The sequence below is a fragment of the Epinephelus fuscoguttatus genome, linkage group LG17 (genome assembly GCF_011397635.1).
Source record: "Epinephelus fuscoguttatus linkage group LG17, E.fuscoguttatus.final_Chr_v1".
Classification (NCBI taxonomy): Eukaryota; Metazoa; Chordata; class Actinopteri; order Perciformes; family Serranidae; genus Epinephelus; species Epinephelus fuscoguttatus.
In genome coordinates, this window is record NC_064768.1 from 26,278,577 (window position 1) to 26,289,738 (window position 11,162).

An 11,162-nucleotide genomic window follows, 5' to 3' on the forward strand; every position below is an offset into this window, starting at 1 on the left:
AGTGTTTGGTTTGTCTGGTCTGGGCTTCTGTAGAAACATGGTAATCTCTGTAGATGAGGACCCACTCCCTATGTAGATATAAGTGGCTCATTCTAAAACACAACAATTCTTATTTTCAGGTGATTATACACCAAAGGAAACACATACTCATATCTGCCAACAGCCCCCTAAATGCACACTGGACCTTTAAACTGTAAGCTTATTTAAAAAATAGGCCTTATCACCTTCAACTTGGAGGTCCATGTACTCTCATTATTCAGACAATAATTATTAGATTTATAGGTGTCATGTCTGTTACTGTATGTAACAGAGAAGGCCTGCAGTTGCATGTATTCATTTCTTCCATTTCATGGATACCTGACTGCCACCTTGTGGTCAGACTTTATAATTACTCTGTAAACTTTTCAGGCAAATTTAAGAGGAGACAATGAAGAATAAGGGCACAAAAAGAGAAGATTATGTCCTGTAGTTTATCCTCAATTTTTTAACATGAAAACAAACGGTTATACATCAGGTATCCATCCTCCTATTCATCACCATCACACAGTGCCCCAATACAGTGGAGTGAGGCATATGAGACAGACATCCTGTCCAGTAGGTGGCGGTGTTAATATCCCTGCTTCAAAGTGGAATGAAGCCGGAAGTGGAGCCTTTTGAAAATAAAGTCTCGATAAGGGCTTTGGGTTTGTCTATAAAGGTTTGTCATTGAATTTTAAACCAACGTACTCCTGCAGTAACACTTTTATTTTGAAGTTAGTAGCCGGCTGTAGTCAGGTTATATTTCCGTGCAGCTTGACACACAGACACCGGCGGGCTGTGTGCTATAGGTGCAGGCTGACAGTTGCTCAAAATGTCCCAGATGCGCTTGTTGAGGCTGTTTATCAGTGAGCGGCTGCACGTGGCTGCAGAGGAGATCTTTGCAGCGGTGCAGAGGACGATCACAGAGCACGATGAGGAGGCTGCTGGCTCAGATCAGGACAGCGACCAACACGGACTCACACAGGAAGTGCATTCACACAGGAAAGGTTTGTTTTGTTTTCTATCCTTTGTCACGTCCTAAAGTCTGTTTACAGGTCTCGATGAGTACTACCGCATATGGGAAAAGTTGTATTAAGCGCTGAACTGTGCTGCCTTACACTGACAGCTGTTTGTATTCTATTTTCCAGCCATTTAATCACAGCGAGGCTCAGGGGCGCAGCACCAAAATCTGGGCCCTGTGCATAAGCAGGCTCTGTGGCCCCCCCAGCCCTCTTGATCTATGGCCCCCTTTACACCTGACATCAACATGAGTTTGTTGCAATCGGATTGCAGTCGGATAGCCCTTGACCACATACATTTATATTTGGTATTAATATGCGTATCTGGTGTCCACATCCAGATCCGTTTGCTATCCGATCACGCTCCGTCACGCTGATGTCACATCTTGCTCTTCTTCCTCTGCAAACATTTCCAGCAGCAGACTACAACGTCATATCCTGTGCGCCGCAATAACAACAATAACAAGATGTTAGCCATCTGTGAAGTTGTGTTATTGTATACTTTTGTCGGACCAAATGGAGAGCAGACACTTCGTCTCACCGTGACTCTATCCTCGGCTACCGTCTGTGTTTTCTTTTTCTTGGCAGTCACTACCCAGTGAGGGTTGTTGTTGTTGTTGTTGTTGTTGTTGTTGTTGTTGTTGTTGTCGTCTTCTTCCTTCTTCCTGTGTCCAGCTGGTGCACCTCTCTTATGTATTTTATTGTTGCCTGTGGATTGGAGATGCATTTGCATTTACACTTGTGTTCGGTGTGGTCGCAATGGTCCCTGACCACCTTCAGAAGTGGTTTGGCAGATTGGACAAAAATCCTATGCGTTTTGAGTATATTTACATCTGTACTTTCATGCGGTCAAGAGCAATCCGATTGCAAGCCGATCACAAAAAACGCTAATGCAGGGTATATGTGTCTTTCATGCACCCCTTTTTTTTTTTTTTGCATAATTAGTTTGCTTTCTTTCCCTTTATCTGAGAGAGGCATGACAGTGTATGTTAGTGATCCAGCAGCATAAACAGTTATTTAATCCCCTTTTCCACTGTACACAAAAAAAGCTAACAACTGCCTTTTTTAAAAACAAAACAAAACATTGCCTTTGTTCCTGGGACACCTGCCCTATACCCACCGAACTACTCGGCACTGCACATCGGGCTTTTTAATATAATGGTTAAGGTTTTAATCAGTGTTCCCGACAGGGTCAAATGACTCTGCAGTAGCCTCTGGCTCCAATCAGCATTGATGGGAACATAACACCCGGGTGACGGCGCTAATTTTAGCTCCTTTACTGGTGAGATGCAATGATGCAGCTCCACAAAATACCGTCTGTATCCGCCCAAGCAGCGCTCAAACATCATTCCAAAATAGTCTACACAAAGTTTGAAAGACAGATTGAATATGTGTATGTCTTTAAATTAACCTTAATTTAACCAGAAAAAACTTAAAAATCTCTTTTTCAAAGGTGTCCTGGCCAAGACAGGCAGGAGCAGAAAGTTACAGACAGACAACATAGAACAAAGAAAAATATACAGCTCTAAAACAAGCAATATAAAACACCAAATGAGATTATTACAAAGAAAAGCTAAAAACTATGTTAATATAGGCTGTAAGTGAACCATTGGAACATAAAACAGGGGCAACTACACATGATTACAAAGACCAGTGAAAATACACCCTGACACTGGCATATAGATGATCATGTACAAAAATTCTGCAACAGTGCTTTGAAAGAAACAGCCGAGAGGAACAATGAGTGCAACTTTAAGTACTCCTGCAGAAGATTAGATACATAAATGCTCGACTGCCAAACTCCATACGTACTATCGGTACAATGAAAACATGTTCTGTTAGTGGAGAGCATCTCCATTTTCAATTTTTTGCTTAATATACACACATAAATATGCTGTAAGAAGGCCAAGAGAGTCTTTGTACCCGTTCGCAGACAAAACTTTACGTATGTTTCCTTTGTTAGACAGGAAACAGTAGGGAGCTGGCAGGAAATGAGGGCAGAGATTGGGGAAGACATGCAACAAAGGCCCCTGGACCAACTCAAACAGCTCAACTAACTTAAGCCACTCAGCCACCAGGATGCCTGCCAAAAATTACTCATTTAGAGAATCTGTCTTTCATACAAAGCAGAATGGATTGTGAAATGAAGGAAAAATAATGATCAACTAAAAGGTGGCAAACTTTAAGCACATCTCTCACCTTTTCCTCTCAACAGACTCGCCGCAGGTCTTTGTCTGTGCGTATGAGCAGGACCACTTCGGGCAGGAGTGGAGTCCTGAGAGCTGCCACAACAACCCTGGTGTGGGTCAGGAGGACTGTGGCCTGCTGGTCCAAGAGCCTGCAGCAATCAAACAGGAACAGCCATGGAGCAGTCCAGAGGAACAACAGCTATCTGATACGGAGGACTCGGACACCAGCACCTTGAAAGTGTCACCCACTTGCAGAAGGAGTTTTATTTACTCAGACACGACTGAGTTACAAACTCATGACAGAGGAAATGAAGACACAGAGCCTGCTCCCAACACTTCAGCTGACCACAGAGACGTTGAGGGAAATGCTCAGTCAAGCAGTGAATGTTGGACTGTTTTGCCAGATTGTTCTGTGACTCTGGATAACACAGGGCCTGAGTTGGGTTTATCAGCACAGACAGGCTACAGTGTCGGTAAAGTTCAAACGCAGAGCCACATGGAGAGAAACCGGCGGACTAGAAGCTGCAAACCACGCAGCCCAACTCCACCAAATAAAGACACAAACAGAAGAAGCAGATCCTACTGCTGTCGCTTCTGTGGCAAAGAATTCAGCCACAGCGCACATCTGGCAACACACACTCAAACCCACACTGGTGAGAAACTGTTTGTCTGTGAGGTGTGTGGCAAAGAGTTTCGACATGGCAACAGTGTGAGTGTGCACATGAGGATCCACACGGAGGAGAAGCCATACCGTTGCAAGATTTGCGGGAAAGCATTTCGCCATGTGGGCAACTTGAACGTCCACATGAGAATCCATACGGGAGAGAAACCCTACGCCTGCACCGTGTGCGGGAAGAAGTTCAGTCGAAATAATCTGATGACAAAACACATGGCTGCACACACAGGCGAAATAAGTTTAAGTGTGAAGAGTGTGTTAAGAAAAGATTCAGTTGGCATGACTTCGTGAGAGTTGAGCGCTGCTGTGACGGAATATCATCGGCAAAAATGCCTTTACTGCATAAACAGGTTGTTGATGTGATAGGATAAACACATGATGGCTTACAGTTAAAAGCTGGGACTCATTTTAATGTCTGTTTTTGTACTAATCATTGTAAATGATTATGGTTTGAAGCATCAAATTGTCTTTCTATATGTATAATTCTCACATTAAATACATTTCAGGTGAATTCTTTCCCCACAGTGTATAGTGTCTCTTCACTTCATCTGACTGATGATGGAGGGGTTAAACTGCTTAAAAATCAGACTTAAGTGCCTGGTTACTATAGCTCAAAGCTTAGTGCTGCGATGCAACCAATCAGACTGTGCTAATAAAACTCTTAAAACACTGCCTTGTTTTTAGTTTTTTAGTTTGTGTTGTTGTGTGACTAACTAAGCAATCGAGGCAGCAGTAGAACAGCAACTCCTGTGTTCAGTGAGGTAAAATTACTGTTTTTGTCAGTGGAGTGTGGCTTTAAAGAGAGCATACATGGATATAAGGGCTTTAGTTTTCCATCAGAAAGGGCTATCTGATGGCAAGGTAAAGCTATGAAAATATTATAAATACAGCATACACTTAAACTGGTACTGATGTTTCTTTAGGTGACAGTGATGAAAATACATTCTGCTGCTGTACCCGTCCACAGCAGTACGATGCTTAGCTTCCGTGGTGGTACTTTTGTCTGCTTCTCCAAAATCTGGGTGTGCTGACCGCAAACTATTGTTGGTAATACACTGATTATGGGTAAGTACCTCATATAACCCCACTTCAGAAAAAAACAGGAACTACTTCTTTAACAATCAGGGAAAACCATTTGGGTGTTTCAGACAAAAACAGACATTGACACTGACAGACAGATGCCTACAAGGTTCGGTCAATGGCATTTAGTCTGTAAGACAAGTTCCTCCCCAACAAGAATTGAAAGGCTGTTAATCCTTCCTCAGCTCAAGGAAATAATTTTATAATAAATTTATATATATCATTTTTTATTTTTTTTAATTAATTCAATAGATTAATTGCATATTTTATAAAATGTCCTTTCACTGTTTCCCAGAGCATGATGCCTTTAAGCAAAAATCCATTTATATTTAGCTGCATACAGATATTTACTGTATTTTATTTATTTTTTGACAAGTTGTTTTCTTTGAATACAGTTTTTAACACCCAGTGCAGAAAAGTTATGCTACATTATAGTGCTCCTTCAGAGAACTGGTGTGAGGCGTGTCAAAGTGTGCTCTTAGATCAGATTGATCAGAGCAGTGTAGGAAAATATGAGTGTCAAAGAGCCTCATTAACAAGACTAAACAAGAGCTGAAACACAAGAATCTAAGGACACACTGGTGCAGACTGGGCTGTGTGGAAACAGTAAGAACCGTGACTGGCCTTCTCTTGTTGCTACATGCCGACCCTTACATATTTCTTGCATATTATTTCACTCTTTCTGTGATGCAAGACACATTTGCATTTTGTGATATAGCAGGGCTGCTCCCTGTGCAAACCTACTCCTTGCCATGATTGCCATTCTCTATGACAAAGTGAATAACAGCATGTAAAACTTCAGATATATAACAAATGCATCACACTGCCTGATAATGCACAACACATCCATCATGTGTTGCAGCGGCACCACAACAGCCAGCAGGTTTAATATCGCTCCACTTGCAATGAAATGAAAAGCCTCGTGGATACTGTGGGACTGGTGGAAACAAATGGGAGCTTTACTGCACACTGTAAGCTGAATTGATTTTTGCTCTTAAAATACAGGTAGCATTAAAGCTTGTTACAACATCCACAATAAAATCAGTGGAGCCACAGTGCCAGACTTAGTGGTGCATGTAACAGGGAAAAAGATTCAACCAAAAACTGAATTAAGGTGGGTCTGTGCAGGTGACAGATAGTGAAAGAACTAAAATGCTGATGGAAAAACATATTTATCTACTTTGGCCAAGATAAAACAAAATGATGATGGGTAAAATAGACGTTAAAACATGCATAATAGCCCTATCTTAAATATGTTTCTTAGAAGTAAATTTAAGCAAGGCAAGTTTATTCAGACAGCACATTTCATCAACAAGTCAAAGCGCTTTACATACAGAATACATAAGAAACATAAAGTGGCTGCTGGGGAAGCTTGCTTAGGACTCAGCAGCTGCGTCAGGCTTGATACTCGGTTGCCATGGCGACTGAATATCAACAGTAGTGCTGCTTCTGTCCGGTGTGCCACCTCTAAACATGTCTGCCATGAACAGGAAACCGATAAAAACACTGGCTGAAACACTCTCAAAACAAGTGGAGCACTGTGAGTATTCACTTAAACGTTACCTGACACCTGTATTTTATGCTGGTCTGTTGTGCCGAGCATCCGTCATTAGCGAAAGTCCAGTCAAGCTAGCCGCGATACGGATTTTGATGCTTGTCTATTTGTGGTAATACGGTACGGATGGTTAGAACAGCCAAAAATGACAGAGACCCGTTTTTCAGCAATGCGTTGTCCCCTGTTTCTCCCATTGATATACCAGATAAGCAGTGCATTGTATTGCACATTATGAATATAAATTACAAAATATTATACGTTTTTCTACCGTACTCTTTTTGTAAAGGAGCTCAAAATTAAAGATATAAACAAAAAAATATATTTTACCTGTCACTAAACAAAATGCTTGTTCAGGATGACCCTGGCCATATCCATGTCAATTTTCATGTAATTTTAATGTATAGTTCATGAGAAATTTAAAGGCAGTCTGCTTAAATTACCCTGTAGTGTAATCACAATTCCCTAATATTTGATTTATTTTTTTTAAAATGCTTCATAGGTTACATTAATCTTTCACGGAGTTCTTGTTCTAGGTGACCCCTACTATGTCGATGTCAAATTTCATGTAATTTTACTGTATAGTTTATGAGAAATTTAAAGGTAAAGTCTGCTCAAATTACCCTAAAGTATAACCACAATTTCCTCATATTGGATATTAGTTTAAAAAACACATGCTTCATATGTTACATAAATCTTTTAATGGATTCTTGTTCTAGGTGACCCCCACTAGGATCATGTCAATTTTCATGTAATTTTACTGTTTATGAGATATTTAAAGGTAAAATAGCATCATAATATAATCCTCATATTAATCACTGATTAAAAAAATCCTTCAGGTCACATAAATCTTTGAACCATGTCCACATCAATTTTCATGTAATTTTACTGCAGTTTATGAGAAATTACTGCCTTTATGCTGTGCATTTCATTGTTTTAACACTACCTGTCACACCACTAATATAAAAGAATGCGAAATGCTGCCATGTCAATGATCCCAGTCAATAAAACAGAGGTGGAGTGCCTTATCCGAGAGTTCAACCTACTCCTGGGGGAGCAGACTATCCCTGGAAGAGTGGTTACCGGCCTGGACAGAGGGAAGTTCAGGAGCATACTGCACAACGTCTTTGGGATGACTGACGACATGATCATGGACGGAGGTGGGCTCATCTGTCTCTTTCATATGACAAATATTTTATACTTGGATAACGAGCAGCAGTTTTGATGCAGAGTGTTGTGATTGTTGGGTAACCTGGTCATGTTCTGAATGTTACTGATTATCTGTCCACCAGTGTTCAGGACATTTGACAAAGACAACGACAGCTTTGTCAGTGTGAAAGAATGGATCGAGGGACTGTCTGTTTTCCTTCGGGGGACCTTGGATGAAAAAATGAAATGTAAGTTCTCATTCTTACATTCACTGCTCAGACTCTGACGCACACACACACAAAAAAATCAGACAATCTGTGAATAACTCTTCCTCTTTTTGCAGACTGTTTTAATGTATACGACTTGAATGGCGATAACTATATCTCCAGAGAGGAGATGTTTCACATGCTGAAGAACAGCCTCATCAGACAGCCCACAGAGGAGGACCCTGATGAAGGAATCAAAGACTTGGTGGAGATCACACTCAAGAAGATGGTGAGGGGATGAATACTGCTGGCCTGTTGCTTTAAATGTCTTTTCCTTGATTTACCTCTGAATATGTTTTCTGCACCACCTCCTCAAAACTCAGAAAATGTGTGTTTCAGGGGCCATGAAAAACATTCTCAGATGCCCTGACACAATAACATATTAGCTCCATAATAATTAGCTCCATATGTTGTTGTTGTTTATTTTCGTAGGACCATGACCATGATGGCAGAATATCTTTCACTGACTTTGAAAAGGCCGTGAGAGAAGAAAATCTATTACTTGAGGCTTTTGGAACCTGCCTCCCCGACACTACGGTAAACACAAATCAAAGCTTGTTAAATAATAACTTAAATTTCTAAATCAGAAATCCTTAATCTCACACCCTGTTTTTCCTCTGTTTTCAGAGAATTGAGGCATTTGAGCAGCATGTATTTCAGGAACAACCGGAGCAATGAGGAAATCAGATTCATGTGCATTTCCAGAATTCAGTCTTTATAAAAATACAATTGTGCTGCAATATGTGTAAATAAAAACAAGCTGCCAAAAGAAAATGGGAAACTTGTCATTTTCCAAAGTTGTAGCAGTTATCTGTGCATCAAGGCAACTCGCTTGATCAAATCCGACGACGTGGCTTCACCTTTTTCTCAACAGGTTTGAGGTATGGAACTGATTCGACCTGAGAATGATAACAAAACTGATTTAATAACACAAATAAAGGCATACAGCAAAGAAATTGTTTATTCTGAATTTCATTATGAGCTACCTTTTTCATTGTGTTCCTGATCAGGCTTACAGTTGTGTTCAGTGAGACATCCTCCATGTCCAGTTTAGGAGGTTCTGGTAGCTTTGGCCCAATAAATGGCTCGTTGTTTCTGGAAACATCAGTCAGTGAGTGATCCGCACCCTCTGCCATCTTGCGTTTCCTGTTCTCCAAGTTTGTCGTCCTTGGGACAAATCTGACTGCTGCAGAGGGCTGATTTGAGGTCAGTCTGTGTTCTGTGCCTCTGTCTCTGTCTGAAGAGGTTTGGCCGGAGTTTGAACTCTGTGCCTGCTGCTGTTTTGTGTCAGTGATAGCATCATATAATGTTCCCATTCTGTCCTCTGTTGGTGTAGCTCCATGTTGATTTTTATGTCCATAGTAATGATATTCCTGGGGAGGTAATGGCAGTAGAGGAAAGCCTGAATGGTGGGTGATGTTAGAGGTCTTCTCTGTGTTATCACTGTCAGAGGTTTTATCATGTCTGGTGATGACCGTCTGTGATGAGGTGGCTGCGTCTGAAGATGTGGGCTCCTTATTAACAGCCTCCGTCTGTTCCCTTTCTCTTGCTTTGTAACAATATTAGAGAAATAACACACAGTGTCAACAAATAGTTCAAGTTCATATTTATTTGTAATTCTGAATATAAAAATACAGATAAATGAAACATCTACAGCACATGAAAACTGCAGTGCAAAAGTGCACTGAAAGTAGAAGAACATAATGTCACAAATGATATACACCAATCAGCCAAAACATTAAAACCACTGACCGGTGAAGTTAATAACATTGATCATCTCGTTATATGTAAATTCTGCTGGGAAAACTTAGGTCCTGGCATTCACATGGATGCCTCTTAACATGCACCACCCACCCAAGAATATCTCCTCATGGCAAAGGAACGTCCTGATGACAGTGGACCGCTGCTCAGGTATGGCCCAGGAAACATAGCAAAGAGCTCAAGGCATCAACCTGGCCTTCAATTTCCCCAGATCGCAATCCAGCTGTGCATCCATGGGACGTGCCGGTACACCATCTCCCAACCCACAGGACTTTAAGGACCCACTGCTAACACCCAGGTGGCAGAAACCACAGGACACCCCTAAAGGTTCTGTGTCCATGCATCGACAGGTCAGGGCCAATTCTGATCCAAGGAGGCCCCACTGTGGAGTGGAAGCACGGGTGCTTGATCAGATTGGGATCTGGGGAATATGGAGGCCAGTAATTTGGGGGCACTTTGTCTGAAATGGTGTTTGGGTGGGTGGTGCTCATCAGGTGGCATCCATATCAATGCCAGGACCAAAGGTTTCCCAGCAGAATGTTGCGTTGAAATGGGATGATCAATGTTATGCACTTCACCTGAAAGTGGTTTAATGTTTTGTTAATTGGTGTGTGAACAAAGTATCTACATATTGAAGTCTACATCTGGTCAGGTACCTTTATTCTGAACAGTCCTGATGACATATCTCCTCCTGTCCTGCAGCTTCAGCCTGGTGTCCTCCACAGTCTCATATTCTGGGACATAGCACACATGCAGCACACCACCATAGAAACTCTTCTCATCCATGCGTCGTTTGGCTGCTCTGAAACAGAAAGTTTAATGTAAAATTATTTAGCAAGTCTTTTCAGCTTTGCCAGTGCAGTATAATGAACAAGGTATGCCACATTCTGTACCTGGCACTGGTGAGTTTCTGGAACTTGACAAGGTAGACCTCCGTGAACTCCTCAGCAGGGTACTCGTCCAGGGGCCTGTACTCCTCCACAGCCCCGTACAGGGCACACAGCTGGATCAGCTCTGTCATCACTCCAATGGCTGGGACCCCTTGGACCATCACGTAACGGGACTCTAAATTGATGGTGTACACCTGATAAGACACGAGACAATATGATGACGTGCTCCACAATGCATTGGCCGCACTAGAATCACTCAACTATATCTCTTATAGTATTTTTATTAACAATATTACATCTGACGTTGACTCTAGGAGGAGTCGCAGTGTCTCATAGCTTGAGATACATTTTATTTTTTACTTATATTTCGTGTATTCTTACCTTAACCGCCTTAGCTTCCCTTCCCTCTCTATATTTAGGTCGAGAAATGCACACTTTACGCTGTTCGTGGTGTTTATAAACACCCGGGGCTTCCCAACAGCTTGAAGTGCTGTTGCCTTGTGCCGCCATGTTTCTGAGAATAAGTTTCCGGTTACTGCTCTTCAAAATAAGAGTTCAGTCT

General features: G+C 41.6%; 3 protein-coding genes across 3 annotated transcripts; 2 read left to right on the plus strand and 1 right to left on the minus strand.

Moving 5' to 3' along the window:
- Positions 1–642: 642 nt before the first annotated feature.
- Positions 643–4,566, plus strand: LOC125904422 (zinc finger and SCAN domain-containing protein 21-like). Its single transcript, XM_049601809.1, has 2 exons — positions 643–1,025; positions 3,253–4,566. The coding sequence occupies exons 1-2, from the start codon at positions 851–853 to the stop codon at positions 4,191–4,193; spliced, it is 1,116 nt and encodes a 371-aa protein (XP_049457766.1). The 5' UTR covers positions 643–850; the 3' UTR covers positions 4,194–4,566.
- Positions 4,567–6,343: 1,777 nt separating this feature from the next.
- On the plus strand, positions 6,344–8,749 carry efcab1 (EF-hand calcium binding domain 1). Its single transcript, XM_049601817.1, has 6 exons — positions 6,344–6,522; positions 7,536–7,694; positions 7,827–7,931; positions 8,027–8,178; positions 8,382–8,486; positions 8,577–8,749. Exons 1-6 carry the CDS (start codon positions 6,456–6,458, stop codon positions 8,625–8,627), a joined length of 639 nt encoding a protein of 212 aa, XP_049457774.1. The 5' UTR covers positions 6,344–6,455; the 3' UTR covers positions 8,628–8,749.
- rbm48 (RNA binding motif protein 48) lies at positions 8,644–11,110 on the minus strand. Its single transcript, XM_049601811.1, has 5 exons — positions 10,982–11,110; positions 10,604–10,794; positions 10,367–10,512; positions 8,936–9,498; positions 8,644–8,848 (listed from the first exon to the last, which is right to left on the minus strand). The coding sequence occupies exons 1-5, from the start codon at positions 11,108–11,110 to the stop codon at positions 8,786–8,788; spliced, it is 1,092 nt and encodes a 363-aa protein (XP_049457768.1). The 3' UTR covers positions 8,644–8,785.
- Between the last annotated feature and the right edge of the window lie 52 nt (positions 11,111–11,162).

Excerpts from the sequence above, each read along its gene's own strand:
- LOC125904422 (XM_049601809.1), top strand. The coding sequence starts at position 851 with ATGTCCCAGATGCGCTTGTTGAGGCTGTTTATCAGTGAGCGGCTGCAC. Across the intron at positions 1,026-3,252 it reads AGTGCATTCACACAGGAAAG|ACTCGCCGCAGGTCTTTGTC; the intron begins GTTTGTTTTGTT and ends TCCTCTCAACAG.
- efcab1 (XM_049601817.1), top strand. The coding sequence starts at position 6,456 with ATGTCTGCCATGAACAGGAAACCGATAAAAACACTGGCTGAAACACTC. Across the intron at positions 7,695-7,826 it reads CGACATGATCATGGACGGAG|TGTTCAGGACATTTGACAAA; the intron begins GTGGGCTCATCT and ends TCTGTCCACCAG. Across the intron at positions 7,932-8,026 it reads CTTGGATGAAAAAATGAAAT|ACTGTTTTAATGTATACGAC; the intron begins GTAAGTTCTCAT and ends CTCTTTTTGCAG.
- rbm48 (XM_049601811.1), bottom strand. The coding sequence starts at position 11,110 with ATGGCGGCACAAGGCAACAGCACTTCAAGCTGTTGGGAAGCCCCGGGT. Across the intron at positions 10,513-10,603 it reads CAGAAACTCACCAGTGCCAG|AGCAGCCAAACGACGCATGG; the intron begins GTACAGAATGTG and ends TTTCTGTTTCAG. Across the intron at positions 9,499-10,366 it reads CAGGACTGTTCAGAATAAAG|CAAGAGAAAGGGAACAGACG; the intron begins GTACCTGACCAG and ends ATTGTTACAAAG.